At 42.0% G+C, this 23,347-nt stretch overlaps 1 protein-coding gene across 3 annotated transcripts in view; it reads right to left on the bottom strand.

The window, feature by feature from the left end:
* Positions 1-5,550: 5,550 nt before the first annotated feature.
* SPART (spartin) overlaps positions 5,551-23,347 on the bottom strand; it is a 53,547-nt gene continuing 35,750 nt past the window's right edge. The window contains exons 5-9 of one of the 3 annotated variants that reach the window (XR_012799997.1): positions 20,045-20,239; positions 18,765-18,923; positions 18,588-18,678; positions 16,668-16,792; positions 14,967-15,109 (exon numbers count right to left, since the gene is read on the bottom strand). Coding sequence is in view for 2 of the 3 variants with exons in the window: in XM_075592094.1 (XP_075448209.1) it covers positions 14,917-15,109; positions 18,588-18,678; positions 18,765-18,923; positions 20,045-20,239 (638 nt within the window). In the remaining variant the exon portion in view is untranslated. Of the gene's footprint in view, positions 15,110-16,667; positions 16,793-18,587; positions 18,679-18,764; positions 18,924-20,044; positions 20,240-23,347 lie in introns of all 3 variants that reach the window. The other 2 variants (XM_075592095.1, XM_075592094.1) reach the window with 2 other exon arrangements.

The raw sequence follows: 23,347 nt of genomic DNA, 5'->3' as shown, positions 1-23,347 counted from the left end.
TTAGAGAGGCACAACCCCTTCCTTTTCTGTAACAGGCTCTGGCACACCCCTTTGTGAGTCCTGCCCCCTCCACAGCCGTGCAGGAGCACAAATGTATCTGTCATTGCCTGGTCACATGATCTTCCCCACAGAATTGTCAGAGCAGCAGCAGAAAAGGAGAGTAGCTCAGAATGAATGAATTAAACCTTATTCCATTGCACGTGTGTAGTTAATGTTAAATATTAACAACTCATTTAAAATAAAATCTGTATATATCATACTGTAAACAATATGTATATTTAATTTTGTGTGTATGTGAATGTGTACAATTCAATCTGTGTGTTATTAAAATTAATAATGGCTTGTTCTTGTATAGCGCTGCTAGTTTTACATAGCACTTTACAGAGACATTTTGCATGCACAGGGCCCTATGGAGCTTAGGTGTGTATGTATGTGTGTATGATATAGATTTATATGCACGCGCATACGTATACATGCGCACACGCACACATATACACGCACACATACATGCGCACACGCACACATACATGCGCACACGCACACATACATGCGCACACGCACGTATACATGCGTACACGCACACGTATACACGCGCGCACATATACGCGCACGCCCCTTGTTCTTGAGAAACATGCGTACAAATCTACAGTAGTTGCTGGTGTTCCTACCTGGAAATGTAAAAATGGTGCCTGCAGTCATAGAACAGAAATCCATACCATCATCCCACAATTTGTTGTGGCTTTCTGTATGTTGCAGCCAAGTCGCCTGATAAGATTTAGTGACCTATTTTGACAGGGACCTAGAACTCCAGCAGCCAATCAAGATCTCTGGAACTTAGGAGGGTCCCCGGAGCCAAACGTAATGCGGTTCAGCTCTCGAGGACTCCTGTTTAAATACTGTAAAAAAAAGTTATTAAAATGGGTAGAGGAGGGGGTTGATGCTTTAATTCATTATTAAGGCATATCAAGAATATTAACCCCTTCAGTGGCTTTACGACATACGCTGTATTTCATGGCCTTTTGCTCATTTTGTAGGCAGCGTTTACATTCAGTGCGCCTCAGGAAAGCAGTCATATGATTGCTAGTGCTGGAGGGTCCGCAGGATTTTTAATGTAAGATATGGTAATATAAAGTTGAAGAATAGCTACATTTTTGACACCAGGAGAAAACAATGAAATTATTATGTTATGTCTTTTTGTGTAACTCCTACATTGTACCGGTACATTTCACTAATCTAAGGCTATATTTTGAAAGGGATGTAGCCTGCCTTTGTACTACAAAGTTCTTATGTGGTTAGTTAAACCTGGCATGCAAAAACATATAATTTTTAACCCTGTTGTGCACAATAGCCTGGAACACTATGAATAATTCTGTTATTAGCTTTGTTTTCCAGCTTTAAAAGATCACATGGTTTGTGTTGCTCTTATTTGGTGGTATTGTCTTTACAGGTTCAGTCGAGACTTGAGCGTGTTGCCGCTGTGAAACCCAGCTTCAGCAAAATGCACCTGTGAAGAAACAACATTCCAACAAATAAAAGAACCCTGTTAAAGTTCTTTTTGTACTATATCCCATGTAAATGAAATATTCAAAATGTAAAGGATAGTGAATTTCCCAGTTTCTTAGTTAAACTCCTGCCGCTTGGACATGTGTCATTTAAATTATCCTCAACATGATGTGGAAGAAGATTCCTGAGCATAGTATGGGGAAGCATTAATTTAGGTTGCATATAATAAAGTACTCATCTTTCTACTGCTTGAAGGAGAACATATCCGTACCACCTACTGTACATATTTTTAGGTAAATTGTCTTACTGAAAGAAAAACACTTTAAGTAGCATGTCTACTCCTAGTTATTCACTCTGGGACCACTAGGTAGGAGCACTATAAAAATGGCCTGCAGTTATCCAGTGGCTCTTAACTTACCAGGTGGCAGACTTGGAAATGGCATGACCTCGGAGCCTGCGAGGAAGCTCCACCTCTGATCCCGCCCCGTCACCCCCTAACACACAAAAAAACACACAACAAAGGTCTGAAGGTTCAAGGGGCCACGGCTTTATTTACACAAATAATAATAAACCTTGGTGAGTGCTACCCCTGCCATCGTGCTTTCCCCCCGGGTAATGGCCATTGGCACCCCAACCATGACCCGCAAGACCCACCAAGCTGGGCGCCCGTTGAGCGATGCTGGGCTCGGAATCACGCACAAATGAGCCCTGCCCACTTGCTACCCACCCGAAGGCTTTAGTGGTTATCTGCACCATTGAGCCCCCGCTGGCAAGGTTACTGTGCACTCACCCCTCCCCCCCTTCTCCCAACAGCCGCCGTTACGAAGGCAACACATGCCTTAAAAATGCCCACCTCAGGTATGTCAACATCAAAGTCTTTTATCTACATTTTGAAAAGGGGGGGAAAAAATACAGCATACACAATATAATTAAACTGTCATGTTTATCACACAAAGGGCTGGGTGGGCGGGACTTCCTTCCTGTGACCGGACTGCCTTCCTGCTCCCTGCCCCCCTGTGGCATGGTGGGAAGAAAAGGTGACTATTTTGGTGACAATGCTGTTTTTATCATCACAGTACAACAAATACTCAAAGATTTTTGCTAAAACACTTTGCCAGTTGTGCGGTAGAAGAGTGCTTCACACTAATCAAATAGCACCTCTCACTGTTTGTCATTTATGCAACTCAATGTTTGCATTGTTTTTGTAGAAATTGCACACTTAATGTACAGAGCTATTGAAATAATGCAAAATGCAATGTATTGGTCCAGCCTAAGGTTTATTTATCCATCGCTTGATTGCAGTGGAATATATCCATGGTTAATGTAATAGTAATATTCGGAGACACATTTAAAACAGTTCATAAAGCTAGTTCTGTATTAATAGAATGGTCAATGCTTGTTGAAAGGGGTATAATTCTGTCCTCCCACTTTATGCTCCTTAGTAGCAGATTGTATAATTATCAGCTTAAACATTCAATTGAAATCCATATTGAGACACCCCCCACATTTATTTTTCTCAATACAAGTTTTTCTAACTGAAGTGTTTATTATTACAGAAGCACAACGCTATGCTCAGTAATGCTTATAATTACGCCATTCCAAAAAAAATATTAATCTTACTGAAGATTATATAAACAACAATGCATTGTTAAGAGGAAAATACAACAATTGATATCCATACAAAATGTAGGTAAGAAAAGCATCACAATTAGGTATACATTGGTGAGGTTTCTTCTTGAAGGTATTAAGCTTGCTTCTAGGATCATCATCCAGGTAAATCTTTCTTTGTCGCCTCCTAATCTTGTTCCAAGGAGGCTGTAAGTGCTACCAAGTTAGGGGTAAGGCAAAACATTTAACTAAGGCCTATAAAACTCAGTGCTCCTCTGCACAGCAGTTATTTCTGTCCTACAGGATTAGTTATTTTTTTGGTAAATGTTGGTATAGGCCAGGGGTAGGCAACCTGCAGCTTCGGAGCCGCATGCAGCTCTTTCCGCTCTTACTTGCGGCTCTCTGCAGCTTTCCAACCACCAGCTGCTACCTCACTATCCTGGCAGTTGCTGCGGGGAGGGGGCAGGCTGGAAAAGGAGATTTGCCTGAAGTCCCCTGATAGACATTTGGCCGTTGGGAAGCAATCAGGGGTAGGCTTACCTGTGGTACTAATTTTTGACAAACTTTGACATTGTGTAAAGTTATGCACCTTGCAGTTGAGGTATTCAGCTTGAGCACCGGGTGTAATGGACGATCACAAATTGGACAATTGGATTTATTTCAGTTACTTGGACCACACGTGAGGCCGAGTAGGCACATTTCCATCAATCAAGCACATTGGGGGACCGTATTCATATGGAAGAGTACATATTTGGTCGCTTTTAGGTTCTGCAGGTAATATGTTATGTACTTTATCTTGCCTTTGCTCAAACTATTCTCACCTTAGGTGTGGCATTCTTCTGTTGCAGGAGTCATTTTTAGGCTACTTATTTCAGTGACCTTTTGGGTCTTCACCTTGCTAGTGAGCTATGCATGTTGGCTGAGCTTTGCGCCTCTGCCGCTGGCAAGAGCTCTCCGGTTCTGAGATGGATTATTGTTTTGTTTTTTTTCCAAGGATGGTAGTCTTTCTCCCATCTAGATTAGGGGACCGCTTGGGTATGTTCTCTCATTTGTACTGGCATAGGAGAGACGAAAAGGAATTGTTCTCAGTGAATTACTTTGCTTAAAGCATCCTTGGCGGTACAAGTAAATAACATTTCTCTTTCCTGTGTGTCTCGAGTCATCACAGAGGACTAGAGGGAAGCATAATTGTGGCCTTAAACGGATGTATGTGAGCTTGAAGAATTTTAATGTGCACAGTAACAGTACAGGCATATGTTTAAGGACATATCGGCCAGTGGGCAAACGGCAGCTCGCACATGCGCCTGTCAGCACGTCCTGAACAGCAAAACCAGCTCCCGACCCGTACCGAAGCTGTGCGCAAGCGGGGAGACTATAGAGCCTGTTACAAATGCGTTATTTACATCTGTTATGCACATATGACAATTGCAGTACAGTACATGCATCGATAAGTGTGGGGGGGAGTAGTACTTCACTTTAAGTACATTTTCACTTTACATACATGCTCTGGACCCATTGCGTACGTTAATGCGGGGTATGCCTGTACCACGTATACCAGTAAGTCCGGGCTAAGCATTGCATCATCTTAGGATTGTTATAGAATTCTCACATATTGAGCTCTGTAAGGCTAGGCAAAAAAAAAAAAAAAAAAAATTAAAGGATGGGGGGGGACTTTTAACACCATTTAGACACTAGCACATCTAAAATGAGACTGATCATAAGAGCTTTAGTTGTTTCTGAAGGAAACAAGTCATTCACAAGAGGACTAGTATTCAATAGCTGTTGCCATTAATTGATGATATTCAAAAAGATTAACATGAGTTCATCTATTGCCACCTAGTTGTTGAAGACAGAATACAAGTGTCTCTTCTAACAAACTTCCAAAGTGTAATTTTCCAGTTAAATTATCAATCTTCCTAATAACACTAATCTGTATGAGTAATTGCATTTCAAACTGTACACTTTGTTGAAAAACTACCAGACTGAAATTGTACCTGAACAAATTCACACTGTAGTTCTCTACACTGGGGAATGGGATATAAATCCTTGAAAGGCTGCCTGCTACTTCTAAAGAATGTTTAAAATCAGGCATTTTGGCTTTCATCTGCAGTAAAATGGTCACAGGTATAACTTTAGGATATGAGCATTATGCATAAATAGCTCTCTTACTAGATTAGTTTGCCCAATACGTGTCTTGAGTCACAATAGCCATGTTTCTCTTGCTCATATTTCACTTACTGTGATACAGTATCTTCAAAAGAAAGCAAACAGACCAAGCATCTAACTGTGCAGAGGTAAACTCTTCACTGGTTTAAGGCTTTTAAGATAAGTTTTATATAGGTGTACAGAACTAATATTTTAACTAGAATATTTGTTTTTTTCTTTAATAAAAATGCTTTGTTTAAAGTATTGTGTTATCTACCAAAAAAAAGTGGCACACACTTTCAAATACATTTTTATTACAACCGCAAATTAAAGTACTGTAGATGCTATCCAGAAATGTTTCAGTCAATCTCATTAAATAAAAAGGAACAACTAATTGAATATAATTCTCACATAGTTCAAGAAAAATTGCAGGAGGTGTTTCCAACTTTCATGAAGGGTCACATTATAATTCACACAGCTGTGCAACTATTGCTCAATATGAGGCATGTGTATCTAGTGGGTTTTACATTAAGTATTCAAATTGGTTCCTGTGAATTTGGTAGTCTTAATTTTACACTTCTTGAAAAATTATGGAATGCTTAAGTTCTTCATAATTAAATCGGCGTCTCTATATACCATCCAGCAGGGTGTATTTTAGTCTATATAGCAGGGTTCTCCAAACTCAGTCTTCAAGGGCCACCAGCAGGCTGGCTTTTATGGATATCCCTGTTTCAGCACTGAGCCTCCTGTGCTGAAACAGTAATAGCCATAAAAAAAAAAAAAACAGCCCGTTGGCGGCTCGTGAGGACTGAGTTTTGAGACCTCTGCTATATACCATCCATCTGTTTTGTAACTCAGTGACTTATTAAAAAAAAGTTACAATAGTAAGAAAACTTGCTCAAACTGTACTCGAATAGCAAAAATACTCAATGTGGCCTGTGTAAAGGGAAACAAGGGGAGGCGAAGGTTTAAATACAGCATTAATCTTCTGCTTGACACATTATTGAGCACGTTTGCTGCATTTGATGCAGAACATTACCAGATTACCACTTCACGCCTGGATTTTTGGTGCTAAGAAAATGGCAGTTGGGACATACAGAAACAGACTGATACCTTCGACCTTAATGCAGAATCAAAAACGCCTCCACAAGTATCAATTTCTAAGCAGCATTCAATGTTAAAAAAAAAAACACGATTCCACCTCTGCAAGTACGGACAGTCCATAATGGAGGTTTAAATTCCCCACGTCACGCAGGCCAATAGGAATCCGCAACGTCATTGGCTCCCGTACCATGGGAGATTTAAGCTATATTGTTCACCCATCCCGGGATGCTATTCCCAGAGGAATTACCAACAATAGAAATATTTTAAAATCTAAACTGGTGGTGGTATTCATTAAACTGCAGCCTCTAGGAGGCGCATGCGCGACGGCCACGGGTATGGATGTCCGATTAGATAGCTCCGTGCCGCGCTCACAGAATATAGTGTAAAAAGCACCCAAAAACAAAGAAAAAAGTTGCCTAAAACAGCTAGAAAGCACTGGACAAACCCGCAGGGATGGCCCCGAAAAAAACGGCTAGCCAAAAGAAACAAAAACTGGCGGATGTCAGAAGTTACTTCGGCGGTGCAGGATCAGGCAGCGCAGCTGAAGAAACGGCGCCGGCTTCAAATCCTGACACGGAGCAGGAGGAGGGGGCCAGGAATCAAGCCCTATTGCCTGTGCGGAGATGCGACTTTGAGAGACTTTATAATGATTTGAAGTCCCTCTTACAGGCCGAAATAAAAGAAGTAAAGAGGGAGGTCAGTAAGCTGGGGACACGAACAGACGACCTGGAGCATAAAGTAGACCAAACAATAAAAGGTGCTAAAGAAAACAGAAGAGGTCGGGGGAATTACAGCGGCAGATAGATAAAAGGAACGCCAGGAGGACGCGGAGAACCGCGAAAGACGAAACAACATACGGATAAGGGGGGGTCTCTGAGGAGGTGGGAGACTGTGAAGAGTTCGTGGCAAGATGGCTGGAGTCCTTGCTCCCTGACTGTAATAAGGAGGCTCTGGCCATGGACCGTTGCCATAGAGCCCTCCGCTCCCGGCCGATGCAGACCGAGCAGCCCCGGGACATTATCATCCGGCTGCACTACTATATCCACCAGGGAGGCAGTATTACGCCAAACAAGGGCCCTACCAGCGGTGGAGTTCGAAAGCAGCAAAATGCTGATTTTTCAAGATCTGTCTCCCGCCATTCTAGCCAGGCGCCGGAACCTTCTCCCTGTTACAAAGTTCCTACGGGACCAGAACATAAGGTACAGGTGGACCTTCCCGTTTGGTCTGATGGTAGCGTGGAACGGGAGGCCCATCACAATGAGAGACCCAGCAGAGGGGCCGGCGTTTTTGGCCAAACTGGGCCTGAAGGGAGCCCCAGCAAGGGAGGCAGAGGCTGAAGAGGCATTGAAGCCCGAGTGGAGTGGAGGCGCGGGCTCAGCCAAAGCTAAAGGAGGCAATAAGTGAGAGACTGACCTAGCCGTAATGGCGGTTCATACAGTTAATAAAAGTTTTTCCGTTTAAAAAGTTGCCTCGCCTGGTGTGTCTATGGACATGATGGAGCAGTAAGTAACGTAACCTGCAAAGCCCCTGTAGATGGAAAAAGTGGATGTGCAGCCCTCAGTAAAGCCTCGGAGAATTTTAACAGACCTGCGGGTTCGGCTGAAGTCCCTGTGCGAAAAGAGGAAAGAACTTACCTTTGCTCTTCATTTTGAATGCTGAGGGAAAATGGAGGACGAGATGGCGCCCCACTGGAACCAGCATGAGACGCATAACTCGAAAGAGAAGAAAATGCGGGAGGAGAGTGCGTGCTCCAGCCTCCTCGCGGCAGAAGCAGATCCAAAATGGCGGCCGCCGGACGTCGTCATAACCAGACGACGAGCAGAGGGGCGCCATCTTGGATGGGGCAGACTCAGCCGCTGGCTCACGGAGCTACGTCAGAGGGCGACGTAGGAGAAAAGAAGGACCCCAGCAAGCGGCAAAATGTTTGCCGGACACGGAGCCAACTGGGGTTATGGGAGGAAGGGCAGGATGGGAGGAAAGGAGGAAGGACAGGAGGGGAGGAAGGGAAGAAGGACAGGAGGGGAGGAAGGGGAGGAAAGGAGGAGGAGAGGTGCTAGAGAAGAGACGAGAATGATTAGAGGTAAGCGTCGGGATGAGTACTAGATGGAGGGTCCTGGCTAAAGAGGAGCAAGTCCAGGGGGGTAGGAATCCGGGAGAGGACAACGGTTGCGCACAGCAAGAAGCGGCTGTAATAGAGCGGAGGAGAACCTAAGGGGCAGAGGTGGAGCTGAAATTAAGTCAAGGATGACCGGGGAGGCAAGAGGAGAGGGGAGGGGAGCGGAAGGAAGCAGGGAATGGAGGCAACACACTAGAAGAAACAGAAGAAGCTCTGAGGGACGGCTTCAATATGGTAGCAGGTGGCAGGAGGCAGCAAGCTGCTCGAGAGATAGTAGAGGCAAGTTGAGGCGTCAAAAAAGTTAAGTCTAAGAAGTTATAAGGGTGCAGATAGAGCGCGGAAACGAGGTGGAGGAGACACATACTCCGGAGTTGGCATGAGTCTCCGACGGGGCCCTGGGTGGAGGGACCCCCTGGACCCCGGTAAATTCCTTTGGGGGATAAATGAGGGTCGTGGGTAGGGAGGGAGGCAACAGAGAGGAACCACCGCCACGAGAGCCCTCACCCCAAAGGCGCTGGACTTGGCTGCAGGGCGGGGAGGCCCTGTAGCCGACGACAAGTTATTATGGTTATGCATGTATATGTATTTATGTTTTGTTTTCCCTTTTGTTTTCCCTTTTGGTCTTTCCTTTTATGTCACGCCCCGTCACACCCCACCCCACCCCAGGAGATCGAGGAAGGTGTTGGAGAAGATGAAGATGGAGTCGGGAACAGAGTACCGCCTGGGAAGGGCAGTGCAACCTTAGAACACACCGGTAGAGAGAGTGCACGAATAAAGCAAGATGAGTAGAGAGATCAGTTGCATATCACACAATGTCAAAGGCTTCAATAGCCCAGCTAAATGTAAGTTGGCCCTTAAAGATTAGAAACGACATAATGTAGACATTTTTTTTCTCCAGGAGACCCACTTCTCCACAGTCAGTTTCCCTAAATTTCTAGATAAGGACTTTAAAACAGTATACCTGGCATCAGCTAAAGAGAATAAGAGAGGGGTAGCTATAGCAATACATAATAGAATCGCGTTCCAGGTAGATAAGAAGCTGTCAGACAAAGAAGGAAGATTCCTTATCCTCGTGGGGTCCATACAAGGTCAGCCACTCACGTTGGCATCAATATACGCACCGTGTGAACTGGCATCAGAGTTCTTTTCCCTTTTTTCCCCGGAAGTTACATAGTGAAGCAAAGGGAAACACGATAGTAGCCGGGGACCTAAACAGGACTTTAAACCCAGACTTAGACAGGTGTACAGTATCTAACCTTCCCCTCAGACAGGACATACTAAACATTACCCAAGGACTACGGGACTGCCAGCTAGTGGATATATGGAGAGAGCAACACCAAAAGGTTAATGACGGATAGATTACTTCCTTGTATCCAATAGACTGGTCCCAGTGGTCTCCCATACGGGGATACACGATATTTCATGGTCAGACCACGCACAAATAGAGCTGCGGTGCACTTTAAATTCACTAGACAAGTTTTTCACGTAGAACGAGGGTAGTGTGTCGTCACTCTCCACGTTGTGGGAGGCCCCTAAGGCTACCCTCAGGGGAACTCTGATGTGTCTAGGTGCTAGACGCAAAAGAGAGCAAGAGCGCCAGATTAAGGAGCTGCAGGAGAAATTGGCATCCCTCACTGCGCTCCATAAAACCCTCAAACAGGATACTACCCTGAAAGAAATATTAGATACCAAACATCAGCTAAACATACGATTATTCGCCCAAGCTGAAAAGGAGCTGAGCTGGACTAAACGCAGGTTTTCGAGAAGGCGAACAAGCCGGACACCCTCCTACCCAACAACCTTAGAAACAAAGCACCAAACTACCATATTCAATCTATTCGCATGCAGGGGGGGTGAACTTACCTCGAATCCTAAGCGGATTGTAGAGGAATTCAAGTCCTACTATGAAATGCTCTACGATGGAGGTAAGGTCATACAAAATCAAAAAACAAGGGACAATCTGTGGGAATTCTTAAAAAGGGCGAAACTGTCGACATTGAGCAGGGCGGAAGGAGAGGCGTTACAAAAAGACTTTTCTTTAGAAGAGTTAACGGAAGTTGTAAAGTCCCTCAAGCCAGCCAAGGCACCAGGCCCAGATGGCTTCTCGAACCTATATTACAAAAAATATCTGAAAATACTGGCCCCGTATCTGTTAAAACTTTTCAATTCGGTCTTGTTAGGGGCCTCAGTCCCTGCACAGATGCTTCAGGCGTCTATCTCCCTGATCCACAAACCTGGAAAGGACCCGGCAGACTGTAAGAGCTACCGGCCCATCTCTCTGATCATTACCGACATAAAAAATTTCTCCAAGCTTATAGCTAACAGAGTAGGTAATGTCCTCCCCAGATTAATTCATCCAGATCAGGTTGGGTTCATTGGAGAAAGGCAAGCAGCAGACAATACCAGACGAATAATAGATCTGATTGATTTGGCCCAAAAACAAAATATTCCGTCGATGGTACTAAGTCTGGATGCGGAAAAAGCCTTTGATAGGATCGATTGACCCTATCTGAGACGCTAAAAGTGTTTGGCTTTGAAGGACGCCTCTTGGGAGCCATTATGGCACTGTACGGGGGGCCGACGGCAAGGGTGCGACATCAGGGCTTCCCATCTGAACAATTTCAAATCTGCAGTAGCACGAGACAGGGTTGCCCGCTGTCCCCGTTGCTGTTAGCCATGGGTATTGAACCCTTGGCGGCGCATGTAAGAATATGCCCGGATGTATCGGGAATATCATTAAAAGAGCAGACACACAAAGTGGCGCTGTATGCGGATGATGTGATCCTGACATTATCCAATCCTCTTACCTCCCTGCCCAATGTTTTTGCAATCCTGGGGAAATTTAATCAAATTTCGGGGTTCAAAATTAATCAAGCCAAGTCCTCAACATAAATTTACCAAAACCAGTAGAAAAACTAATTGGACTAAACTAAGTGGCAACCCTCCATGATCAAATACCTAGGGGTGTATATAACAAAGGATTACAAAGCATTATATAAGGCAAATTATCCCAGGTTGTTCAAGACAGAGAGGATCTCAGGAGATGGGCGGAGTATGGCATCTCTTGTATTGGAAGAATTCACAGTGTGAAAATGAATCTCCTTCCAAAGGTGTTATACCTTTTCCAGGCCCTCCCGGTCCCCCTGCTGAAAGAGGATATCCTCTCGCTGCAGTCTAGGATAACGAAGTTTATCTGGAATAAAAAGGGCCCAAGGATAAAAAAAAGACATCTTGAGGAGGCCGACCTCGAGAGGAGGGTTGGGAGTGCCTTGCTTGTTCGCCTATTACGAAGCAGCCCAACTGAGCCAAATTATACAGTGGCACGCAGATCCAGACCTTCGGAGATGGGTGGAATTGGAAAAAGAATGCTGCGCACCAATAGAGCTGCAGAATCTAATTTGGTTACCCAAAAAAAGCTGGTCTAGGATTAGGACACCGCTGCAGGCCATATCAAGCTCCTTGAGGGTATGAGAGGCAACCAAATTCAGATGTTCTCTCACAACACTAAACTCCTTGATGACTCCTATATGGGGTAACCCAAACTTTGCTCCAGGCCTGAATAGTTCTCATTTCTCAAAGTGGATTCAGTCAGGCTATTTACGACTAAAAGATCTGGAGGGTAGAAACTATGTCAAAACTTTTGATCATATCAAAGAGGAAAAAAATATGCCTAACGCAGAATTCTTTAGATACCTCCAGATCAGGGCATTTTATAATAAAACCCCAATTCAGCCCACCAGAACAAATTTCGAGCAGCTGTGTTCTAGAGGAACGGACACGAGGGGAATAACTTCTAGAATGTACAGGGAAGTGATCTGCCCCGAGACAGGGGACGAACCCAGACTTAGCTATATGAGACAGTGGGAAGCGGACTTTAGGGAGACATTAGAAGATGAAGACTGGGACAGGATCCTGCAGGCAGCAGCCAAAAGCTCTATCTGTACCACGTTAAAGGAGAACGCATACAAAGTCCTGATGCACTGGTACTATACACCAACCAAATTGTCTAAATTTGTCAGAGGCTATTCACCGCTCTGTCCCAAGCAGTGCGGGGAAAGGGCTGACTTGCGTCACATGCTGTGGTTTTGCACGAAGGTGGCCCCGATTTGGGTGGAAATTAGAGAGTGGTTGTAACGGATGATCGGCGTGGAGATCCCCCTGGACCCATGGCTGTTCCTGCTGGGCAAGCGGATCCGGGGGCTATCTAACGCAACTCATAAATTGATAACACATTTAGCAATCGCCACCAGATGCGAGATCGCAGCACTGTGGAAGCAAACGGAAATACCAATTATACCCAAAATCAGGAACAGAATTTGGCTTGTTTGCCGGATAGAACAGTTGACAAGTTTGGTTAACGACTCCGGTCCAAATTTTCTAAAAGTCTGGTCGCCTTGGCTGGCCCAGACAGATATCCCGGGGGTGGACGCTACCACAATTTTGCAATGATAGCTAGAAATACGTTCTCCGGTAACCAAATGGAACCACCACCACATAGCGACAGTAGGAACGAGAGGTACACGGAAGTTGAGAGAGAAAGGGACACCCTTAGTAGTTGAGACATGTAATTACAGTTCCCCAAAAATAAGAGGCCGCCGGGAAAGCGGGAAAGGAGAGCTGCTTCCATCCATCGACACGGTCGCCGCCGCCCCCCCCCCCCCCCTCACCCGATACCTTGAAGTCACATCCTCCTGTTAGTCCTGTCTGTCATGTTTGTTGTATTTGTAATCAGGATTTGGTGTATACGCGGTAGCCCATGGATTGTGTTACTATGTATGTAATGTATCACCTAATTAAATCAAAGTTATAAAAAAAAAAAAAAAAAACTGCAGCCTCTATTTTTTTCCGTTTTGGAAACTCAGTAAGGCCACTGGGTCAGCCTCACTCAGCAGGAAGCTGCAATGTCATCGGCATTACATTGTGACTTCCTATTGTATGACCCTGGCAGCCAACTTTATCAGTCTATATGCAAAGACAAAAAGAAAATTATGCTGGTTCCTGGATCTCAGAACAGCACAATTCTGCCCTGGAGGAACCTCCAATTCAGATTAAAAAGAATGCTGCTTTAGGTTATGAATATAAATAATTGCCCCCTGTATGAATAAATATTTTCACAAAGTTGCACTGGGTGGTTTTGTGTAAGTTACCTCTAACAAATAGAGATGATTCTGAAGTGGTGTGTATGTGGCAAACTTTCAGAGCCGTGTGGTGCCTTTGTCTAGAGATCTATAAAGGATAAATAAATATGGAGCCTGAAAGCTTGTCTAGAGTATGTAGATAAAAAATAAAAGTATAATTCTCCATCCTATATTCATTTTCTGTAGACAAGTGTTTTAATGGATTCTAACCATCAAAATAATTTATACAAAAATATTTTTTTTTACCTTTAGACACCTCAGTGCGTAATAAAATATCAATATGTACGTCCTGGTTAATATATTTTGTAATTACATTTCTAACTGGCAAGAGCATTGAATATCATAGTTAAATAGGAATTTCCACACCTGTGCTGTTAATATTTGATATAATCAGAGTACCGCTCACAAACTAGCTCAGGTGAGGGTATAATAACTCAACCAAGCACATAAAGCTTAATATTGGTCACCATCAGGATGCATTATTAAATGGGATAGATAGGTACAATTATTGATCTTTTAAGTAGAAAATCTAACAGATTTTTCAATACTTTAACGGTTACCAGATCTTTGTACCTCATATTCTAAATAGCTTTCTTTTGCAGTAGCATTTTGGAAGTATCGGATTGTTATTCGTTGGGCTTTTAGCAAGGCTTCATTACTCTTGCCAGATACAGCACCCACTTTGACATCACTAAAAGCATAGAACATTCTATTAGATCTTGGAAACAATGGTTGGCTAACCATGTTGTAGGTGGCTATGCTTCCAATGAAACCCTACGAGAATATTTTTTTTTTTTTTTAACCAATTCAAAGATTATTCTACCCATAGTGCATTACATACAGTATTACAAGTGATTTTTGGTTGGCAAGGGACTACATACAGTATTTAAAGTGGTTAGTGAGATACAGCAGAACTGCATTTGGCAGAAAAGTTCTTGTCAAAAGCAATTTCACATGTATACTTAATGTATGGTAAGGTTTTATCACTAGTAATAAAAAGAAAACCGTTATGCACATTGTTATTTATGGTGGAATACCCTTAAATATGTTGCAGACATCTCTAATCCTTTCTTAAACCACACACTAAAGAAGAAACTATAGTCAAATATACAAAGCTTGACTACAGTTTCAATCGCAGGGTTGAGATACCAGAATGCAACTCCACTCGCTAGTAATTTCATTCCTCTGACAAACACAAGCTTGTCGTGTATTAGCAAGCGAGCATTATTCCTGGTGTTGTCCAGGAAGAGGTTTTAGATTCACACTTTAGTTTAAGGCAATCAAAAAGTAACTGTTGGTAGTTCAGCGTGGTTCCTCCTTTTTGTCTTGCTTCTCTGTTAGCTTGTATTCATCCAGGATCGCACTGCTAGCCTCCTTTGCCGTTTTCTTTACCATCGCCTTGATACCAATGTGGTCAATGTTAAACGCTGTTACACCAACATTGATGGCAGAATTAACGGCATTGTCTGTAGCATGGCCAGCATCTTTCCCATACCTACAAGACGAAAAAATTAAAAAATATATGTTACGGTTGTAAGCCTTTTCAAATTTAATTTCCACTGAGTTTTTGTTATGTCAGAATTTTGGCCGTGGTTTTAAATTAGTACAAATCCCATCTCAATGAAACTTCCCCACAATCAAATATGCCAAGATCGTTGCCTGCAATTAAGCACACCATTCTAATTAAAATTGCCAGTTTGCCCTAAGCGGATTGGTACAATTCAAGGACACATAAGTCGAAGTAATATTCAAATCAATTGTATTTAAGACTTTGAAACTGTAATACAATTGTAAATCTGATTTGTGATGCTTAGGAAAGGCAGTATTAACCAGCATCTTAACCATCACTACCCATTCCTTTAGTAAATATAAACCTTTTCCCCAACACGGGGGCCAGCAATTTAACTAGGTGTGGATATGGGACATAAAAAGGTCTAATCTGTTACAATTCTTCATGATACAGGTATGTAGAAGAAGCCAAGCACATGCTAACTATACTGGCCTTTCCCTTACTTTAGGCCTAATGCTGATGCAGGCATAGCTTAGGCATGTGCTGTAATATGTTTTGTTTGTATTTTCATTGTACACTATTGTATGTTCCATTTGCACTCAATGCACTGTTTTTGACTTGCCTTTGTACAATGTATATAAGGATATAATAGTAATGAAAATTACTGAGCCAATTTAGTTTATAATACAAAAAAAAAAGTTCATATAATCTGAGGTGTTTATTACTTAACTGATGCTTCATTATATTACAGGTTCAAAACCACTTGGCAATAGAAAATGTAAAGCTAAGCAGATACATGAAGAATTTAATTTATTTTGGGTACAAGAGGCCCTCTATTCTTTTAATCATAAATTACAAGCAAATCTTTGCAAACATATTTAATAAATAAAGCCTATTTTGTTATTTTTGCATCACATGTATTTAGTTACGTAGTAAGAGATTGAAAAGAGACACTGTACATCCATCAAGTTCAACCTAGTTTATTAAATATGTAGTCTACAATATGATGTTTAGCTTGCGATTTCACTATTGTTAACAGGAATCACTCCAAACAGTTTCGTTTGTCAGATACTCAATTGTTTTTCCAATTTTCCCCATTCTGAATAATTTTTAAATAGATAAAATGAAGATGAATTCACTCCACCATGGATATTTTCAGTAAATGTGAAATTAAGATTAGTGAATGTTCAGAAATACTGTACATGTTTGTTCATGGAAAGGTCTGCAATGCATTCAACACCACCATGCTTACTACGCTACAAGATGACCTCTGGTCCAATTTCCTTGTATGGTTTTGCTTGCTTAGCACCACTTAATATGGCTCTTGCAGGGTTACTCATTCAGCTGCAATAGTGTCAATTGGGGCAATCACACAAAACCCCAATGGCTTCAACTGGACTATCCCAATGATCATGTCCCAGTTGGCACCATCATAGTTTAATGAATAGCCCACCTCCAGGTTTTAAACCCTTTTGCCTTCTTTACATTACACAAATCTCAACGATATTAGGTATATATGATAGATTGTGTATTAAGTGCTTACGTTGCACCTTTCCAAAGACTGGAGTGAATGATCAAGACAACAATTAACTGCATAACATTAATTCATAACTGGTATTCACTTAATGTTTCTCATCTGAAGGCTCTTCCTTTGGGGATCCCCTATATCTGGAAGAAAAACAAAGCACCAAGGTGAACCCTACATCAGTCCTCTCCATTTTCCTGTTAAACACATGGGATATAAAGGATTATAAAAGTACACAGTGACCGGTTTCAGATTTTAAAAAAACTGCCTCTTGGGGTCTTCCTGGTTTGCTGTGGCACAACATGTACAGTAGGCGTTGCCAAAAAAAACAAACAGTAAACTAGTATGCAACACTGGGCTTGACACCAAGAAATGAACTCCTCCGCTTGGAAAGAATAGGTTTCATTTTGATTACTGACTTTGTGAATATTTTGTGTTGTGGTGAAATTTTGCTGTAAGATATATGGGGTTTCTTAAAATGTCCACAACTTGGGTGTCTTTAGAAATGCTTTATGGCTTCTTCATCATTGCAAGATTGCTGGGGAGTCTACACATTAGTTTGCTGTTTTCCTTGCCAATAAGACAATCTGTATTAATTACATTAGGTTTTATATCAGAGGGCAATACAAGTGCAAAAATGCAGTAATTTAAATTTGTACTTTATGGTAGTTTGAAGATGGCACATGGTATCGAAATGCTTCAAAAAGAAAGTAACGTTGGCCCGACAAGACTTTGTAGAAACAAAAACAATTTTGCGACAAATCAACATTTCAGAGTCTATATCTAGTACAGGTGAGATCTACATGTTATGAGAAATATAACACTTAGTTATATTATGTCTAGCAAACAATACTGTATCAAATACCGCATACATTGGAGGCATGGGCAGGAGAATGGCAGTAGTAATAGAATTTACTATTCTTTGAGACTGCGATGGCAAATACAGTAGATACGTATAAGGAAATGTGGTTATATGTTTGTTGAATTGTTTGTTTCTTGCCTTCCTCTGAGTTAATATAAATATATACAAATATTTACAGGAGTATCAAACTCCGATACGCTTTCATTCCTCACATTCAACCTCTCACCAAGTCCTGCTGTTGCCACCTAAATATCGCTAGGATATGCCCATTTCTCAGGTCGCAAGTAAAATATAAATTCACTTGCTTATCCTGTCCCGTCTTGACTATTGCAACCTTCTACTAGTTGACATCAATAGTAGAGAGTGTGCAGCGCACAGCGATCAAGGCAAAGAGCAGGACTTCTTATCCTACACAGCAGCACGCGTTGGAAGGGAGACTCTGGAGGCTCTGAGTACCGTGAGACCACCTAGGGCTAGCCCAATGAGGTAGGGGAGGGTGTCTCTGGGCAACCTACCCCAACCTTCAGGGCAACCTTAGAGCCCCCTTTTAGGCTGAGTACTGACACAATTTGAATGCATTAATACCCAGTGTGTACTCCCTTCCTTTCCATATATCCACAGCACTGTTGAGCGCCATTGCTTCACCATACTAGTTGACATCACCCTCGTTTGCCAGTCCCAACTTCAAACCATCCAAAATCCTGCTGTCAGACTCAAATGACCTTACTCACTGCTGCCCTATGCAAATTCCTACACTAGTTTCCCATATCCTCTAGAACCAAATTTAAAACTCTAACTCTGCCTTGCAGAGCTCTGAACGATAATTATTACTATTAGGCAAACGTTGCACGCTTTTTTTTAACCTAACCTTTAACAAATACTAGGCATACTGTATATTCAAGGCTTTCGGAGCAGCAATGATTGCTTTGCTTGTGAAGGAAACCAGCATTTTTGTAAAGTCTTGCAAAAAACAGCAGCTCATATCTTAAAAACGGGTATTCTGATTCAATTTAGAATTTTGAACTGTTTAATTCAAAGCACTCCGTAAGATTAAATAAATAAAAAAAAAAGCATACTTGTGCTTGACGGTGTGCACAGTCTCTGATGCAACACTTTTAGTGATGTTCTTTGCGGCATACTCCAAGCCCAGCCAGACCGTTGCAAATCCTGAAAGATGGAGCACATCCCATTGTTCATGCCAAGATACGGAATCAGCACAAAGGAGACATAATAAGTCAATATACTTTGATTACCTTGAATGCTACTGGCTGCTACCACCATGGCTCCATCCAGAGGGGATTTACCCTCCTTGTCCTTTTTCAAAGACTCTGGCAGAAGTTTGCTCCCGTACGTCTTGACATGTGGTCCTAGCTCCTTTCCAACACAGCTTGCAATGGAACACACACCATCGACTAGGTGAAAGTGGAAGGGGACAAACTAGATCACTTTTTTTAATGTACATTTGAAATCTGCTAAAAGTACAGTTTCCCCAATATGATGTATTTTGCCAAAGTACTGCGATGCCATTTAAATGAGATTTCCCAAAGCAGTGTTTGATTTTCTTTTAAAAAGGCCCAATGCCTTCAGTAGTGTTCACATGGCAACTTGTGCCACCTATTCTCACTTTATCTACTGCAACAGGCTGTTCCATGCAGACTACAAAGAATCGCATGGTCTACTAATAACATACTAAAGAGGGGTTTAGTAGCCATATTAAATTACGTTTTTGGCTAGTACTTTAGGAATAACACACGTTTAATTTTTTCTTTATATTTTAAAACAAGTGAGCAAAAAAATTCAGAAGTGATAACGGAAATCCTATTGTGTGATGTACCTTAAAAAAATAAATAAAAATAAATATGCTGGGATAACTGCTCCTATAAGTGACAAAGTGCGCGTAGTATGGCATTGAAGTGAAACATCCATGTAGGTCAAATAAATATCCAGAACCTTGTTATGCATTGCAAAGATCTAACCCACTAAAAGGACTTGTTTGGTTGCAACCAATGCATGGATGAAGGGAACGAAATCTCTAGTGCTAAAGAGGAATTGCAACAATATTAAGAGATGTTAATATTAAGCAATGTTGGACTAAACCATTGGGTGGACTGTAAATACTTGATGATTTAGATGATCATGTAAAATACCATTAACAGCCCTGTTGAAATGTGACTCGGGCCCAAAAGGATGGTACTCCACACTATGTACCAAGACAAAGTGTTGATCCTTGTTTTGTGTCTTGCTATATAATTTTTTTTGTAACCCATTTCAATCTTAAAAAGTAGTTACTTTGTAAATGACTAAGTCACTTAGGCCAATTTTAAATGGAATGAACACAATGTGTTTAGGTAGAAATGTATTCCATGTATCGAAAGTTAAACACTGCAGGACGATTAATATAAAACCAACATGCATAAAGTAAAAGCTATTTGAAAAGATGATTATTATGATCACCAAAACATTTGACAATGCAGGTATAATATTAGGAATTAAAAATGTCCAGGAAGTCAGACTCAAGTTCCAACTATTTTACCTAAGAACTGGCTAACTTTAACAGCTCCACCAGTCGCTTGCTTTGCTACTTGAAGTCCTCTGGCCACTGTGGGACTGACCTCCATGGGCCTGTCTTCAGGTTGAATGTGCTCTCTTAATTTCAAAGCACCTTTATGAATGGCTTTTTCTGTATACTCTGCTCCTTTTGCTAATCCCCAGCTGAGCCAGGAAGCCCCTAGAAAAAAAAAATTGGATAGATATATTACACACAAAATCTTGCCTCAGGTACTAGCTTTAAATATGGGGGTCTGGGGCTAGCACCCTAAATTCACTTCAAACCCAACATTCTTTACAACTTAATGTGTTTTCTTATTATGCAACGACATCACCCACAATTGCAATATATTAATTGGACTAGACTGTATCTGGACTCAAAAGCATGAGCAATGTAAATCGTTCCGGTCTTACCTTAAAATACTTTCTGAACACAGCACTTACCGTACCGCATTATATCCGCCTCCAGAAACTTGCTTATGGTTCCAAAGTTCAATAAAGAATCTGGTGGCTCTTTCCGAACACACCACTTCTAGAGCTATTTACCCAAGTCTCAAAACCACCTCCTGTGTAAGTCCTTTCAATACTTTGGCCGTTTCCTCCTTTATCCCTTTTCATGCCGAAGAGGTCGTGGCACCAGAATGCAACGGCCCCTCCAGCAAACGGCAATCACGTGAACAATTCGAGTGGTCATGTGAATGTGGCATCCCTTAACCCGTAAAAACAGAAGAGTCCTCTTCCATTTCCCTGCACTACGGGTGGAGGAAGGTTCTACTGCCAGCCAAAAGATTCTAAATGTGGAAGAAAATATATTTATACTTAATGTCTAGTCGCAAGATAAAGTTTCCTACAATCTTATGAAAAACACACCAGTACCATGCAACTACAGTAGTCCCGATTAGGAGGTCTCGCTAAAAAGATCTGCTGTTTGCAAAATACAAAAGAAGTGGGGGTACCATACATCACAATATTTCAATAGTGGCGATCGCTTTTCATGATGCATATGGCCATAGTATTGTTTATTACCCGAGAGAAGACAATGGAGAAACACCATTTACCAAGTTCTTGTAATAGTGTATTTAGTGAGGCTACCACAGTGTATAAGGAATTCAGGAGGTTTGCCGATGCAAAGGATTGGATTGTGTATTAAAGAGGTCTAGCAGTGTTTGGGTCTCAGACAAATCAGTAGTTCAGGAAGACTAACTTTTCCTTAACAATATGGAATATGGGGCAGGACCATCAAACAGGAGTTCTTGTTTCAGTCATGCGACAACCTCACCAACATATCAGAGACACCGGGATCCATGGTGTGGAGACAGGTGAGAGTGGAGTCCTTTGTAACCCAAATTTCTCTGTGCCTGAAATGCTCTCCCAGATCTCCTCCTATAGTACTCTCGGTCTAAGCAGGTGTTCCCTGGTTTCTCCTCCCAGCCTTATACACAAGTATTCAGCTTTGTTATTGGAGGCATCTGTTTACAAACTATTAGACACATTAGCCTTTATAAAAACTTAAGATATTAATAGACTAGCACATCTAAACATGTACACAATGCTTTACAATATCAATATATATTAGTAACACAATATAATTTGTGCAAACTTAAGAACACTAAACAAAAACAGACAATTCTATGATTCCAAATTATACTAATTACAATATACTCATGTAAATGCAATACCATGACATTATCACATAGCTGACCAGGAGCTAAGGTGGCAGTTAAGGCACTGTACAAGAAACCAGTGGTGTCGGAAGGAAAAAAAAGTAATGGAAAGCTCAGGAGGTACAGTAACTAGAGAATTATTTAGAACAGAAATGTATTATGTTTTAATCCAGGTAACTAAAAATAAATTCCAAATTTAATTGGCATTGGTCACATTTCAAATCTATTTGATCCCCATTACCTGTATTCATATTCCCATCCTTCATTTAAAATAACAAAAATAAACAAAAAGCAAATGTGAAAATACCTATAGTACAAGGTGTGACGGTGAGGGGGTAACCAGGCTCAATAATAAAGGTTAAGCCCACTTGGTTACACCTGAGCCATGTTTTAAGGTCCTAGTGTCAGCTCTAGAACCCAACTGTCGTATATGCATTACTGTGACTGTGTGTAAATCATGTGACAATACAGTATTTTAGTGTTTTTGCCTTTCCAGGAGTGCTAGCAAACAGATTGCAGGGCTGGGAGTTTCAGAGTGGGTTTTGCGGAGAAAGTCTTGTCAGGTTGTGGCTATGTAGCGGGGTCCCCGAGTTACCCCAAAGATGTACCCAAGAATCAGGCAAGTGCTCCGGGCAAAATCCTACCCTTGAAACGTTCTTGCGACCCACTGCCAGGGTTCCCTGCTTCAGCACAGACTTGAAAGGTAAAAACAGGGCATAGGGGATCATGGTATCCCCAGAATGGCACCAGGGTCCCTAGCATAAGGGGGGATGCCCAGTTCATGCCCAGTCACTCTGAAACTAATATAGGGGTTCAGGGGGTGCTCCAGCTATGTGATAAAGCTGCGGGGTCTTTGTGTGTGTAAAGTCTAAAGTTAGGTTTCTATAGTGTGGCAGGGATGAGGCTAATTAGATTAGAAAGTATGCCATCTTATTCCATCCCTGACACCAGAAAGGGGACTTAGACATTTTTAGCACAAGATACAGGGGGAAAGCATATTTTATTAAAGTGTACATTTAATACAGGTATGTTTGAAGCACTGTATATGAACAGTGGGATTTCCAAGTCCGGGGTTCAGAGAGACCAGATGGCTACCAAGCTTGGAGCCACTGAGTCTGCTCAGGTCCCGGAGTTGAAAGCCTCAGGGATGCCACGGTGTTAGAACAGGAGGAGGAGTACTGCAGTTATCCTTGAGTACCCACGTTCTGGTCTAACAAAGGGCTATCTGGGAAATATTTGCCCAACCCCAGCCTTTGTGGAGCCTGGGATAGCGGGGGGCTCAATATACTAGGAGGCAGAGATGCCAGGTTGGCACATGCCCCTTAGCAGAATTGGAAAAAGGTACCCACCCGGCATCAGAATACCGGCAAATCAGTGATAGGCTGGCAGGGAAATTCCCATGCGCCGATTGGCTGTAGGGGTATGTGAATCGGACTTTAAAACCTGTAAGAAACCTTGCAGCCAATCAGGACCAAGTCATTATTATTATTGAAGTATTTAAACTGTATACTTATTACCATATATGTTTTTTCAATTGGATGTAGCATTGGGCCCCCCTGTCTTTTGAAGGATTTCAACTCAAGACATTTTCTAAGTCCCGCTTTTCAGGGGCCAAGTTTTGAAAA

The sequence above is a fragment of the Ascaphus truei genome, chromosome 3, assembly GCF_040206685.1.
Source record: "Ascaphus truei isolate aAscTru1 chromosome 3, aAscTru1.hap1, whole genome shotgun sequence".
NCBI classification, from domain to species: domain Eukaryota; kingdom Metazoa; phylum Chordata; class Amphibia; order Anura; family Ascaphidae; genus Ascaphus; species Ascaphus truei.
Note: the sequence above shows the minus strand (reverse complement) of the source record. Positions and strands in the feature narration are given on the sequence as shown.